At 48.8% G+C, this 13,240-nt stretch overlaps 4 protein-coding genes across 7 annotated transcripts; 1 reads left to right on the top strand and 3 right to left on the bottom strand.

Annotated features, from left to right (window-relative positions):
• Positions 1 to 105: 105 nt before the first annotated feature.
• Positions 106 to 1,754, bottom strand: LOC108027803 (queuine tRNA-ribosyltransferase catalytic subunit). The gene is made up of 2 exons (XM_017099382.3): positions 1,567 to 1,754; positions 106 to 1,496 (listed from the first exon to the last, which is right to left on the bottom strand). The coding sequence occupies exons 1-2, from the start codon at positions 1,653 to 1,655 to the stop codon at positions 302 to 304; spliced, it is 1,284 nt and encodes a 427-aa protein (XP_016954871.1). The 5' UTR covers positions 1,656 to 1,754; the 3' UTR covers positions 106 to 301.
• Positions 1,755 to 1,807: 53 nt separating this feature from the next.
• Positions 1,808 to 3,410, top strand: LOC108027802 (uncharacterized). The gene is made up of 2 exons (XM_017099381.3): positions 1,808 to 2,308; positions 2,368 to 3,410. The coding sequence occupies exons 1-2, from the start codon at positions 1,918 to 1,920 to the stop codon at positions 3,342 to 3,344; spliced, it is 1,368 nt and encodes a 455-aa protein (XP_016954870.1). The 5' UTR covers positions 1,808 to 1,917; the 3' UTR covers positions 3,345 to 3,410.
• On the bottom strand, positions 3,379 to 8,336 carry LOC108027801 (RNA-binding protein 5-A). Of its 3 annotated transcripts, XM_017099378.3 has the most exons (13): positions 8,180 to 8,336; positions 7,989 to 8,089; positions 7,521 to 7,919; positions 6,815 to 7,031; positions 6,688 to 6,757; positions 6,330 to 6,403; positions 5,895 to 5,972; positions 5,709 to 5,835; positions 5,379 to 5,615; positions 4,902 to 5,315; positions 4,039 to 4,846; positions 3,727 to 3,976; positions 3,379 to 3,667 (listed from the first exon to the last, which is right to left on the bottom strand). In XM_017099378.3, exons 2-13 carry the CDS (start codon positions 8,075 to 8,077, stop codon positions 3,551 to 3,553), a joined length of 2,880 nt encoding a protein of 959 aa, XP_016954867.1. In that variant the 5' UTR covers positions 8,078 to 8,089; positions 8,180 to 8,336; the 3' UTR covers positions 3,379 to 3,550. The 3 variants fall into 3 exon arrangements, with proteins under 3 accessions (XP_016954867.1, XP_016954868.1, XP_016954869.1); XM_017099379.3 differs by lacking the exons at positions 6,330 to 6,403; positions 6,815 to 7,031; positions 7,521 to 7,919; positions 7,989 to 8,089; positions 8,180 to 8,336 and having other exon boundaries at positions 6,688 to 6,744; XM_017099380.3 differs by lacking the exons at positions 3,379 to 3,667; positions 3,727 to 3,976; positions 4,039 to 4,846; ... (1 more) ...; positions 5,379 to 5,615; positions 6,330 to 6,403.
• Positions 8,337 to 8,426: 90 nt separating this feature from the next.
• On the bottom strand, positions 8,427 to 12,982 carry LOC108027889 (RNA-binding protein 5-B). 2 transcript variants are annotated; one of them, XM_017099507.3, is made up of 11 exons: positions 12,699 to 12,982; positions 12,219 to 12,638; positions 11,917 to 12,157; positions 11,788 to 11,857; positions 11,481 to 11,554; positions 11,039 to 11,116; positions 10,853 to 10,979; positions 10,554 to 10,790; positions 10,026 to 10,496; positions 8,904 to 9,958; positions 8,427 to 8,833 (listed from the first exon to the last, which is right to left on the bottom strand). In XM_017099507.3, the coding sequence occupies exons 1-11, from the start codon at positions 12,809 to 12,811 to the stop codon at positions 8,717 to 8,719; spliced, it is 3,003 nt and encodes a 1,000-aa protein (XP_016954996.1). In that variant the 5' UTR covers positions 12,812 to 12,982; the 3' UTR covers positions 8,427 to 8,716. The 2 variants fall into 2 exon arrangements, with proteins under 2 accessions (XP_016954996.1, XP_050741103.1); XM_050885146.1 differs by lacking the exons at positions 11,481 to 11,554; positions 12,219 to 12,638; positions 12,699 to 12,982 and having other exon boundaries at positions 11,917 to 11,961.
• Positions 12,983 to 13,240: the final 258 nt, after the last annotated feature.

Genomic DNA, 13,240 nt, shown 5'->3' with positions numbered 1-13,240 from the left:
CATGTTCAGAATACAATCCCTATATCATATATCATTATAGAATAAAAATCTTCGTTCTGAACAATTCAAAAGGTACTCTTTTTAAATTAAAACTAGGATAGAAAGTACTTTGTTAGGGGTTTTAATTTAGTAGAGCTTCTGTTTTGAATTGAATTTTGTTTTACTTTCTTCTTAAATTTCTATTAAGTTGTTTGTTTCTATACTAAGTACAAGCAATTGTAAAATGTCTTCAAGGTATTTTAAGGTTTCCTAATTATGCCTCATTAGTGGTTACTGGTTGAACGTCCAATCTTTTGTAATGTTAACTGGTGGCCACCTGCTCCTCTGCCACTTCCTCCTTCTCCTGCCTCTTGTCTGTCTTTGGCTTCAGCTCCTGCTCACTCTCCCCCTCCGGATCCGCCGCCAACTGAATATTCACAGCTGCCAGAGCTTCCCGTATCCAAGCCGGAATAGGTTCGGCCTTAAAGTGCCTCGTCATGAAATCCTGGACGAATTGTGGGAACTCATCCCTCTGGATGGCCTCCCGCATGCTCCTCATCAATCTCAGCTGATACGACACATTGTGGATGCTCAGCAGAGAGCAGGAGACACTCTCGTTGGTGGCAATGTTGTGCAGATACGAGCGTGTATATCGCTTGCAGGTGCTGCACTCGCAGTCCTTGTCGATGGGTTCCATGTCCAGTTTGTACTTTGGTTGCTTCAGGTTGAGTTGTCCACTGTCCACCAGGGCACAGCCAAATCGAGCTGTGCGGGTGGGAAAGACGCAGTCGAACATATCGATGCCTAGGGCCACACAGACCACCAGATCCGCAGCGAAGCCCACGCCCATCAGATAACGCGGCTTATCCTTGGGCAAGTAGCCAGTGCACACATCCACCATCCGCCAGAAGTCGTGTTTACTCTCGCCGCCACTCAATCCGCCCACGGCGAAGCCTCGCACCTGGCGTTCCATCAGGGCAGAAACGCAACGTTGTCGCAGGGGCACATCCAAGCCCCCCTGGACAATGGGAAACAGCGACTGATCATCATCCCGGGCATGTGCCTCTATGCAGCGGTCCACCCAGCGGATAGTCCTCTCCATGGCCTCCTCCACGCGGGGACCGACTGTGGTGGTTTTCACCACGTCATCCAACTGCATCATAATATCCGCACCGATGGCATTCTGGATTTGAATCGAGTGCTCCGGCGTCAACATGCATTGGCTGTTGTCGAAGGGTGAGCGGAAGTTCACACCGTGCTCATCGATCTCGGCCAGCTGCAGCAGGGAAACCATCTGGAAGCCACCAGAATCCGTCAGGATAGCCCTGGGCCAGCCCATGAACTTGTGGAGACCTCCGGCTTTCTTGAGGGTCTCAATGCCAGGACGCAGGCCCAGGTGGTAGGTGTTGCCCAGCAGGATTTGGCAGTTCAGCTCGATGAGCTGGTCCGGCAGGATGCCCTTCAAGGTACCCTGGGTGCCCACGGGCATAAAGACCGGAGTATTCACCTCACTGTGCCTGCATAGTGAAGTGTGTAACATGGATTAGTCAGTGTTTTCAAGGGGTTTTCCCCTACGGAATCACTCACCTGAGGGTCATCAATCCCGCCCGGGCCTTGGAGACGGAGCACTCCGCCACGACCTTGTAGGTCAGTGGGGGAATCTTGCTGGGTCCCATGCTGCTAGGAATATCCAAGATCTATCCCTGGATATACGAATGACCAATGTTTACGCGGAAAAAGCCGGCGCACGTTTTAATCGGAATTCTGTGTGACCAGTTCGTTGCAAAAGAGAATATACCCAAGTTGAGTGCTCTTTCTTATCGATACTACATGGATTACTTGTGGGCAGTGTAGTTGAGGGCGAGCTTACGTGTATCTTGATTAAAGGTTTATATATTAACCGGACCTCTAGAGATTCGCCCCCTAAACAAGGTCGAAATGTCCACGCAACAGCAGCAACTGGACTACATCGAGCGCCACCTGGTGTACGACATCTTCAAGGACTTTGGCCCGGCTGCTTCGCTAGAGTCCCACAGTGTGGAGTGCTCCAACGGGCTGGACGGGTTCATGTCCGCCCTGTACACCGTTACCTTGGAGCTGGTTATCGCCGAGCGCAAGCGGACGGAGGTCGTCCTGGTCAAGTTCATGAAGGGAACGGAGGATTTCCGGGAGAGCAGCAATTCGTACATCCAGTTCGCCAACGAGATCTTCGCCTATGCCGAGATCCTGCCCGCCTATGAGAATGTCCTGAGGACCAGTCACCTGGAAAGCGATGTGGTGACCAACTGGGTTCCTCGCTGCTACTTCGCCAGGTTTGGCCAGGTTGAAGGTGGGTCACCCAAGACGATTTTGCCTCCTTCCTCTTTAACTACTTATTTCTTCAAAAAGGTCTTGGCAATGGTCGAGAATCAGTGCTGGCTCTGAAACATCTTAAAGGCGATGGCTACCAGTTGGGTCCACGGCTCACCCTTCGCCGGGATCAGCTGGAGGCCATGGTGGGCCTAGTGGGTCCATTCCACGCCCTGGGCTATGCCACCAGAATCCTCCAGCCGCACGTTCATGCTCGGCTGCGCGCCGGCGTGGTGGACATGCCCTTTGTTTCCAGCTCGGGTAAGGCCATCTTTGATGTCCTCTACCGCCTGGCCTTCGATAGATTCTACGAGTTCTACGACCGACAGAAGGAGCAGCTTCTGAGGGACACCGATGCTGGCTTTGGTGCCGCCATAGAGCGTCTGCGGGAAAAGTACTTCAAGCAACCCACTCTGTTGCTGGAGAAGATTCGCACCAATTCCTATGCCGCAGATCAGCAGGATAGCCATTTTGCCACCTTTCTGCATGGCGACTACAACAGGAACAATGTGCTCTTCCACTACGGAGCCGATGACAAGGTGGATGGCATCAGAGCCATCGATTTCCAGGAGCTCCGTTTCAGCACCACGGCCATTGACCTCAGTTTCTTCTTGTACATGAACACGCCGACCGAGGGAAGGGAGGAGATCTACGCAGACTTGCTGCGGAAATACCACTCCCATATGATCGGTATGCTGGAACTAGTGCTGCGACGCAATCAGCATGAGTTGACCGAGGATCGGGTGGATCAGCTGCTGAAGGAGTACAGCTTCGAGCGCTTTATTTCCCACTTTAAGCGTTACGCCTTCTATGGGGCAATGGTGTGCATGCACTTCCTGCCCTGGCTGCTTGGCAACGAGAAGGATTGCGCCGAGTTGTCCCGCCTCTTCGATACGGATATGCACGGTCCTGCCTTCCACCAGTTGTCAATGGACATTGCAGGGGACGAGGCGAACGAGGAGATCTTCAAGACTGTGCGACATGCCTACGAGCATGGCTACATGGACGAGATTTAAAATCTTTTACATTGCATTTATCAGTATACATATATTAATATAAATCAAATATAATTTGAAACTTTATTCATGAACTATTTACATGTTAACTTCGCAAGTACTGCTAAATGAGCGCAATAAGGTGGTCGATGTGAAATTGAGGTAAACAATGCCTAAATGCTCCTATTTCTAAGCGGAATTAATTCATATATGTCCTAAGAGAAGTCTCAAGCGTTCTCGTAACGCTGCTTCATCATCTTTTTGATGTAGGATTTGTAGTCGTTTCCAGGTGTCATATTTCCAACCTTGTTGCCCAGGCCCACGTTGTTGGAACGACCATCAGCCTGAGGATGCAATTGGACTTTTAGGTCACCCCTTATTATTATTGGACTTGTATGCTTACCTCTATGATCTGTGTGCGTCCTTGGTTCTTCCTGCCCAGTCCCTGGCCCTCCGACCAGCCCATCTTCTGCATCAGTCGACTGCCCACGTTGCTCGAACTAATGGGCATGGCTGGAGCAGCCCCAGAAGGGTTCTTCGGCCCCGTCTGCAAAGTCTTTATTTCCTGCTCAAAGCGCTCTCTGCTGCGATTAGGTGGAGGAGGATCGCTCTCGCCGTACTTCAACCGGCGCTCCTTGGCACGGTCACGATAACTGAGTAAAAAATATATAAGTCAACTAGGTATTCATCGGTTTAACCACATAGTTCGACTTACGATAGTCCCTCATCAGTGCCAGCTGCTCCACCAGAATTTTGCTTGAGCTTAGCCAGATTCTCCTTGTGTAGATTGGACATCTTCAGGTGCTTCTGCAGGATGTCTGGCGATTGAAAGGCACGCTTACAGAGCAGGCAAGTAAGCTTTTGGAAATCCACGTAGTCAGATTCTTCGGCAGCTCCTCGCCCAGACCCACCGGATAACTCCACAGCCTTCTGCAAGCTCTGGGCGGCCCCACCAACGTCGTCTTCCGAGTCTGATGGCCCTCCATAGGCGTTGACCAGTTTGTTCATCGCCGGTTGTGATCCCTGTGGTACATAATCGTTGAGCTTACCACGCTCCTTCTTCTCTAGGATCGAGAATCCCACATCAGCATAAGCTCCTTGAGTGCCGCGCGATGTGCTGGGAGCATCATTTTCCGACAGAATGGGCTGCGGTGTGGCCACTGCTGTGTAGTCCTTTCTCTGGTTTAGGTGCTTGGCCCATTTCTCCATGTCCTTGACAATCTTCTTGGCCACCTTGACCTTGTCGGGCTTGCCCCCTTCATCTTTTTCCTTCTCCTTCTCCTTAGCCTTTTTGGCCTCCTCCTCTTTTTTCTCTGCATCGGCTATTACTTCTTGGAGAGCGGCCTGGGTAGAAGCGGGTGTGGCCAGCACATAGGTGCTTCTTTTCTGATCCCAATAGAGGTACGCGCCCGTCTCGTTGTTGTAGTAGTACTGCGAGTGAGCATCGTAGTACAGACCGGTGATGTGGTCGTAGTAATAGCCGGAGGTCTCATCGTACTGGTACTTCGACACATCGGGAGTGGCTAAATACGAGGATTACCATTAGTTATTAACAATATTAGTTAAGTATCGACTTACGGTATTTCTTTCCATCATTACCCCTGGGAGCACTTGCTCCCCTGGCAAGGAATGCGGCCTTCGCCTCGGGCACAGATGTTGTGACCTCCACATGGCCAACCTTCCTCTGCTTACGCTGAATGGCCGAGAGAGCCACCGCTGCCCCTGAGTTGGCCTCTGTCAGCTGCGGATCGGCGCTGTTCTTACCGATTTCAGTCGTGTAATAATCCGTATAGTACTGGACGTAATGGGCATGCTCCACTGGGTTTGAGGCATACATGGATGCACTGTACTCGGCGAGGCGCGGGACATCCGCAAGGGTGTAGCCTGCACACACTCCAGACGGTGGCATCGAGGCTGCGCCGGCTCTAGATGCGCTTGTGTCGGTTGGCGGCACTTGACGATTCTCGGGATCCATACAGTAGTTCACGATAACTGAAATGGATGAAAATGGTTATTATTGCAAGGTAAAGTATAAAGTCGAAAGTGGCCCCTTACCAGTTTTGTCATCCAGTGTGAGTGGCGGATCCAAGGCCGTCAAGCCGTTAAACACATTCATGGAATCGACGAGTGTGTCAAAGTTAAGATAACAAATGCCCCGAGATGCCTGGGTTAGGGCGTCGCGACTGACCAGCACCTTGCTGACTGTTTTGGCCAGGTCGGGCAGGTGCTGCTGGAGGGCAGTGAGCACGCCCTCTTCGTTGGTCAGCGCGTCCAAGCCGCGAAGCATGATCTCTGCATTGGGAAAGCGGGTGGCAGGTTAGTGAGGTGATTAGCTGATTAGCTAGGGGAAACGGCATTGAAATAGATTGCTCATGGTGGATATACTTTTTGTGAGGATGCGGCTGATCTCGTCGACGCCCTCGCCGGCTCCGGACAGAGCATTCTCGCTCTCCGCCCGCGAGGAGCTGCACACGAAGCACTGAAAGCGGCGCTTAAAGTTGCTGGCACCACACTGAAAAACAAGATATAATATTAAGTGTCTCATCTGCCTTTTAGATGGTGGGAACTTACCTTAACACAGGTCCAGTCCGAGATGCGAGTGTGGCTATACTGCATGGATACACGATGGTCTCCCAGCTGGAGCACTCCCTGCATGGAAAAAGGGAAGAGAAGAGAGGAGAATAGCGTCAGTAACTGCACTTGTTCAAAAACTAAACATATCTTTCACAGAGTACACAGTCACCAGGTTGCTTCTGTGTTTTTGGGCAACGAGCGGATGTCGCAGATGCAGGTTGCCTCCTTTGTGTGAAATGTGGGACTTGAGTTCAGTTCCCCCTCGGCGACCCAGCGGAATTTAGATTAGATAGGGGAAAAAGGATATGGCAGAAGAACTGAACTCAAGGCTTTCATTTCTGTACAGCAGATGCCACGTTTTCGGGTTTAGCCAGTCATTTCTCTATTGGCTGATTCAAGACGATTCAAGTTTCTTGTGGTTTGGTGGGATACCTGGGTTAACTCCATCCATTGTCTCGCCTCCTCAACGGTTTTAAACTCGACAAATGCAAAACAGCGTGAGGCACCTAAATTTTAGATAGAAGCAGATACGAAAATGTTTTTGTCAAAAAATGTTGTTGGTTGTTTTAATAGCATTGTAACATTTTTGGGGGATTGTATTTTTGTTTCAGTTTGTATTTATCTATATCTCTATTTTTTGTGAAATTTGGTTGCTGATGTCGTAAGCCAAGTATAATTGAATTTTGTATAAATCCTTTTCCGAACATTTTGCTGGGCACTCAATACTCACGCTATGTTTATCTTTTTTTTGCACTTTAAATCGAACATAAAACGCGGAAATGTAACCCACCTGTTGGCTGCTTCCTCATCACGCGAATGGAACTGGGTTCCATATCGACTTTGATCAGCTCGCCCATGATCTGTGGGGTATACCAGAGTTATTGGCTTGTACAAAGTATTTTCAGTTTAAACATTACGTCTGCCTCGGTGACGTGCTTCTTCAGACCGAAGAGGATTATGTTGTTGAGCGGCTCCACGCTGCCGCCATGATGACCTCGCTGCTTAAATTCATTGGCAATGTCGCTGTCCTCATCCGAGGAATACTGTCTTTCGCGTTCCCTCTCCCGATCTCTATTGTTGCTGCTAGAGTTCCCATTGCCATTATTATTGTACTGGCGCTGGTCGCCACTGCGGCTGTGAATTAGGGGATTAGTTAGTTAAGACCTCATTCGCTGTGGAATATATTTTGCATTCGTTCAACTGAAGTTAATTCATTGCTTTCCTCAAGCACATTCCCTTTAATTCAGCAGACCGAGCATAAATAATTGATTGGGCAATTTGTATGCATTCATGCGGTCTTCAGCCTACAATACAATGTAAATACCTTAACATATTTCTTTGATTTTAATTACAAATTGAATACTAAGCTACTGTGGAAAAGCAACTACAACTTTTCTCTTTAATGCATGTTTATGGCGAGAAATTGGAAACTGAAAGTCTCATGTAGGGAAACCTGCCATTCCTTATTTTGGTTGTCAGGTAGAAAGTTAGTAAACGAGGAATGGAGTTTTGATCCAATTTCACGAAAAGGTATATCTATAAAGTAGTCTCTTTAGAAGATGAATTTTATAGTGCTCGCCGAATCTCCATTATTTATACTACCCAATCTGTATACTTCCTCACCTGCTGCGCTCAGATCCCCTGTCAAAGTCGTCATAGTTGCGCTCCTTCGACTCCCGATCGTAGTTCTTCCAGCGGTGATCGCGCTCATTGTCATATTTATCCTGACTACGTTGATCGTGGTTGTTCTGCTCATGACGGTTATGACTGTTATAGCTCTCATGATCCCGGCGACCGTGGCTATCCACATCCCGACGATCGTAGTTGTCCTCGTTGCGCTGCTGACGATGATCATAGTTATGCCTTGAGCCATAGCTCCCCTGATCTTCGTAATCCTCGTTGATCAGGTCACGGTAGAGATCGCGATCCGAACTGTGATCGTGCCTGTAGTGCGTGGACCTCTCCCGACTGCGGGAGCGCGAGCTGCGACGTCTGTACTCGTTGCGATCCCGACTGCGCTCCCTGAAAGATGCGAATAATCAATTATTCCAGGTAACATATGCTTGTGGTAGGCAACGTATGCTTCCCCACCTGGATCGGGATCTGGAGCGGGTATAGCGCCTGTAGCCCGACTCGTTGCCATTGCCTCCCGAGAAGCTGCGACCATATCGGGAATCCATGCTGGAGCGTATCTAATGCGAATCGATGGTAATTATATTCAGTCTGTATGCGCTTTTGGCCGTTTGCCATTTAGCTGAACCGCGTCAAAGTGCACATCTTACTTGTTCACCGCGTTTCTAACAGGATGCGATTTCCGGTTAAACTTGTTCCGCCGCCTAGAGCTCTCTGCTCATTCGAATAGAAACAATTTGATCTATACGGTCAGAAAAAAAAACACGAATGGGATAGAAAAAATCTCGGCCTCCTTTTGCCGTTCACCCGAAAGTACCGACTGACAGTTATCGATAACTAGCAGCTAGCCAGGGCTGAAGCGCGTAGGAAACCATCGTTTTACAACACTCGCCAGCATTTAAAATTTTCAACGTTAGATTTATTTTTGTACAATCAGATGAGGATGTGCACTCTCTTAATCCTAACTCAAACTACAAAATGCTTAGCTAGAGGGCCGATTTCACAAGTCCCAGTTCAGAATGCGAGAAAAGTATTTCCCTTAGTTCTGACCTGCAACAGAAAATGCTCCAAAAGATTCATATATAATATGGTAAATAGATCTAGGTTTTCGTAGTATTCCAACTAAAGTATTTCAATAATACTTTTAAGGGAGCTTGTGGAAACGGCTGCAAATATTAAATCTACTCTCATACATCCTCATAACGTTGTTTCATCTTCATCTTGATGTACGATTTGTAGTCGTAGCGTTGTGATATGCCTGACGACTTGTTGCCCAGACCCACGTTGTTGGAGTGTCCCTCAGCCTAGAGGATGAAAAATACAAAATAATGTAATTATTAATTATTTTAAGCAAAGCAGATGTATGCTTCATACCTCTATGATCTGAGTGCGGCCCTGGTTCTTCCTGCCCAGTCCCTGGCCCTCCGACCAGCCCATCTTCTGCAGCAGGCGACTGCCCACGTTGCTCGAACTAATGGGCATGGCTGGAGCAGCCCCAGAAGGGTTCTTCGGCCCCGTCTGCAAAGTCTTTATTTCCTGCTCAAATCGCTCCCTACTGCGATTTGGCGGAGGAGGATCGCTCTCGCCGTACTTCATCCGGCGCTCCTTGGCACGGTCTCGATAAGATAGGGCCTCATCAATGCTAGCATCCCCTCCAGCGCTTGGATTGAGCTTGGCTAGGTTCTCCTTGTGCAGCGTGGACATCTTCACATGTTTTTGCAATATATCCAGTGACTGGAAGGCACGCTTGCAAAGCAGACAGCTTAGCTTCTGAATATCCACATAATCCGACTCGTTGGAGCCTCCGCCTCCAGATGGAGCTGCTAATCCCACAGAACTCTGTGCTTTTGGCAAGTTCGGAGCACTGTCCTCCTCAGAATCCGATGCTCCGCCATAGGCATTTACAAGCTTGTTTATAGGAGCCAAAGCCGGTTGAGCCACATAGTCATTCAGCTTGTCCCTCTCCTTTTTCTCGAGAATCGAGAAGCCCACATCGGCATATCCTCCTTGATTGCCACGTGGCGTGGAGGCACCTTCGTTGCCCAAAATAGGTTGCGGAGTGGCCACCGCAGTGTAATCCTTTTTCTGGTTCAGCTGCTTGGCCCATTTCTCCATGTCCTTCACTATCTTCTTGGCCACCTTGACTTTATCGGGCTTGTTTCCCCCCTCCCTGTCTTTCTCCTTCTCCTTTGCCTTCCTGGCCTCCTCTTCCTTCTGTTCTGCTTCGGCTAGCGTTTCCTGCAGGGCTGCCTGAGTGGAAGCTGGCGTGGCCAGCACGTAGGTGCTCCTCCGCTGATCCCAATAGAGGTAGGCACCCGTTTCGTTGTTGTAGTAGTACTGCGAGTGGGCATCGTAGTATAGACCCGTGGAACGGTCGTAATAGTAGCCGGATGTCTCATCGTACTGGTACTGCGACACATCGGGAGTGGCTACAAGATGAAGAGAAATAATTTACTTTAATGGAATGCTTCGGAACATTTGTATATGGGCACTCACGGTAGGTCTTTCCATCGTTGCCCCTGGGCGCACTAACGGCCTGAGCAGCGAATGAGGCCTTCACCTCGGCCGCTGCCTGTGCCGCAGCTGTGGCCGCCGCCGTGATCGTTGTCTCTATACTATTCATCTTCTTCTGCTTGCGCTGGATGGCCGAGAGGGCCACAGCCGCTCCGGAGTTGGCCTCCGTTAGGAGAGGATCACTGCTCTTCTTGTTTATGTCCGCCGTGTAGTAATCCGTGTAATATTGGACGTAATGAGCATGCTCCACGGGATTCGTGGCGTAGAGGGAGGCACTATACTCGGCAAGCCGTGGGACATCCGCAAGGGTGTAGTTCCCATCCAAGCCTGTGGGTGGAACTGCAGAAATGTCGCCACTATTACCGCTTGCTTGGCTGGATTTAACTGCTTTGGCTTTTGGATCCTTTGGCAATGCTTGACGTTCCTCCAGGTCATTGCAGTAGGTAACGGCCACTGAATGGAGTATATAAGTTATTTGTGAGTCATAGAAACTCTAAACCAACATCTTACCAGGTCTGTCGTCGAGAGTCAGAGGAGGATCCAACGATGTCAAGGCATTGTGCACATTCATGGAGTCGACGAGTGTGTCAAAGTGAAGATAGCAGATTCCGCGCGAGGCCTGAGTCAAGGTGTCCCGACTGATAATCACCTTGCTGATCGTCTTGCTCAGATCCTTCAGATGCTCCTGGAGGGCAGTGAGCACACCCTCCTCGTTAGTCAACGCATCCAGGTTGCGTAGCATGATCTCTGCATGAATGGGAAAAGTTTTAGAAAATATAAGTGGTAAGATAGCTTTAGAGCTTGCATACTTTTGGTGAGAATGTTGCTGACTTCGTCCACGCCTTCGCTGCCGGAGGAGAAGGTTGTTTCGCTGTCCTCCCGGGATGTCTTGCACACGAAGCAATAGAACCTAAACTTGAAGTTGCAGACGCCGCACTGAAAGAGGCATATGTTGTAGTACATGTAGAGAACATTTCTATTTTGCAAAACACCACCTTGTTGCAATTCCAGTCCTGAATGCGCTTGTGACTGTACTGCATGGTCACCCGTTGATCGTTCAACTTCAGCACGCCCTGTTGCGCCAGACATGGAAATAGGAAAAAGAAAGGTTCGGTATTAGTGACTTATCGAAGGGATGCCATCGTTCACACTCTACACAGTCACCGGATTGCTTCTGTGTTTCGTAACGCGAAGTTTTAGCTGCTGGCGATATCCTTGGAGCTCCTTCCTTGAGCAATAACAGTGAAACAATTGTTTCTTGTTCAGTATCCATGTTTCTAGGATTCATGTAATCATAGGCTGGGAAATAATAAGCCACTTTTTGTTTAGAAAAGGTAAGCCAAACGGAGAAACACTTTTCACTATCTTTGCCAACGGAAGAACCTTGGCTGGTGATGAGCAAAGGTGCAAAGGGTTTCTGATTGATTGCGCTGATACCTGTGTCATATCCATCCATTGTTTCGCCTCCTCAACGGTGTTAAACTCGACAAACGCTATACCGCGTGATGAATCTAAATTTTCGGATAGAAGCAGATACAAAATGTTTTCGTCAAAAAATGTTGAATGTTTCGATAGGTTTGTAACAATTCTGTGGTAAATTGTATTCTTTTCTTATTCGTTTCATATGTGGCCGCTTAAATTCGATTGGTACATGGTTCATCTCCACTTGGCGCATGGATGCAAATACTTTTTGGACCTACTTACGTCTATGCTGAAAGTATAAAGTCAGTGATTCGTAACCCACCTGCTCCATGTTTCCGGATAATGCGAATGCAGGCTGGCTCCATGTTGACCTTTATCAGCTCGCTCATTATCTGGGAGGGATAATGTCTATTTAAGAGGTGCCTTTTTGCAATACTCTCTTTTAGCTTACATCTGCTCTTGTCATATCCTTGGTGAGACCGAAGATAATAATGATGTTGAGGGCTTCGGTGGCTCCTCGGTATTTGTTCCTGCGCATGTGGCCCTCGTCACTGTCATAATCCGACGAAGCTCTCCTTTCCCGAACGCGATCCCGCTCCCGCTCGGGCTCCCAATCCCTTTCACGTTCTCTGTTGTGGTTGGGCATACTATTGTTTCCACCGCCGTTGTACACACGATGATCTCGGGGGCGTCTGGAAGGAAAGGGGTAAGGTATTATATGGATAGTAATATCATATCACAAGATGCACTCACGAGTTCCGCTCGTTGCTTCTGCTTCGATCGTCATGATTGTAGTTCCTGTTCCAGGGTCTACTGTGCTCCCTGCTGCGACCCCGGTCCCTGTCCATGGAGTTACGATCCCGCGAATCGAGATCCCTACAGCGCTGCTCGTACTCATAGTCATTCAGCTCGCGCTCACTATCACAATCTCTATCCCGATTCCTTCGATCAAAGCTACCTTCCCGCCGGAACTGGCGGTTATCAAAGTTATTCCGAGAGTTGTAGTTGCGCTGATCGTCCCGGTGGTCATCGTTGATCAGGTGGTGGTACAGATCGGGGTCACCATTGCCACCGCGACCACCACGATGCTCGTGCCTGAACACGGGGGAACGATCCCTGCTGCGCGATCGGGAATTCCTCTGCCGGAAGCCGCCATAGCCGCGGTTTCGCTCACTGGCAAATGGTTGTGCTTGTTAATAAGTAATGTCTTATGGTTTAAGGAGTTGTACACACCGTGAACGCGATCGGGATCGGCTGTATCTGGACCTGGCTCTGTAGTAATTGTTGCCCCCATCCCTCTCATTTCCACTGCCTCTGGAAAAACTCCGAGCGTTTCGCGCGTCCATTGCCGACTTGGTGGGGCTTATCCGATTGCCGGGCAATGTTTATCAGAGAGCTCCTGCCGAAGAGCTCCCTAGTTTCTTTAAATTAACCTAATTTTGTGTAAACTTAACCCCGGTGTCTTTATGTCGGACCGTTTTCTTTTTTCCTCAGGAATATTTAAGACCCTTTTGCCATTCACGGCGAGCGATATATCGATAAGTACAGCCAATCTAGAGATGGCACGATGTTGAGTTATTGAGTGCTGTAGTTAAAGGCATTAAAACTAATGCGATGAAATAGAATTCGGGATAGTCCAAAGCAAAATTAAAACATAAATTGGTTATCCTAAATGCATATACTTTATGACTGTAATCACTTACACTGTGATTAATATTAAATTACTATTTTTAATTCAAAATACGCTCCGTTAACCCGTTCGATTGCTGAGCGCA

Source organism: Drosophila biarmipes, chromosome 2L (genome assembly GCF_025231255.1).
Source record: "Drosophila biarmipes strain raj3 chromosome 2L, RU_DBia_V1.1, whole genome shotgun sequence".
Classification (NCBI taxonomy): Eukaryota; Metazoa; Arthropoda; class Insecta; order Diptera; family Drosophilidae; genus Drosophila; species Drosophila biarmipes.
This window is presented reverse-complemented; position numbering and strand designations above follow the sequence as displayed.

Excerpts from the sequence above, each read along its gene's own strand:
- LOC108027802 (XM_017099381.3), top strand. The coding sequence starts at position 1,918 with ATGTCCACGCAACAGCAGCAACTGGACTACATCGAGCGCCACCTGGTG. Across the intron at positions 2,309-2,367 it reads CAGGTTTGGCCAGGTTGAAG|GTCTTGGCAATGGTCGAGAA; the intron begins GTGGGTCACCCA and ends TTCTTCAAAAAG.
- LOC108027801 (XM_017099378.3), bottom strand. The coding sequence starts at position 8,077 with ATGGATTCCCGATATGGTCGCAGCTTCTCGGGAGGCAATGGCAACGAG. Across the intron at positions 5,616-5,708 it reads CAGCCGCATCCTCACAAAAA|AGATCATGCTTCGCGGCTTG; the intron begins GTATATCCACCA and ends TTCCCAATGCAG. Across the intron at positions 3,977-4,038 it reads GGCACTGATGAGGGACTATC|TTATCGTGACCGTGCCAAGG; the intron begins GTAAGTCGAACT and ends TTTTTTACTCAG.
- LOC108027889 (XM_017099507.3), bottom strand. The coding sequence starts at position 12,811 with ATGGACGCGCGAAACGCTCGGAGTTTTTCCAGAGGCAGTGGAAATGAG. Across the intron at positions 12,639-12,698 it reads CGATCCCGATCGCGTTCACG|TGAGCGAAACCGCGGCTATG; the intron begins GTGTGTACAACT and ends ACCATTTGCCAG. Across the intron at positions 10,791-10,852 it reads CAGCAACATTCTCACCAAAA|AGATCATGCTACGCAACCTG; the intron begins GTATGCAAGCTC and ends CCATTCATGCAG.
- LOC108027803 (XM_017099382.3), bottom strand. The coding sequence starts at position 1,655 with ATGGGACCCAGCAAGATTCCCCCACTGACCTACAAGGTCGTGGCGGAG. Across the intron at positions 1,497-1,566 it reads GCGGGATTGATGACCCTCAG|GCACAGTGAGGTGAATACTC; the intron begins GTGAGTGATTCC and ends TTCACTATGCAG.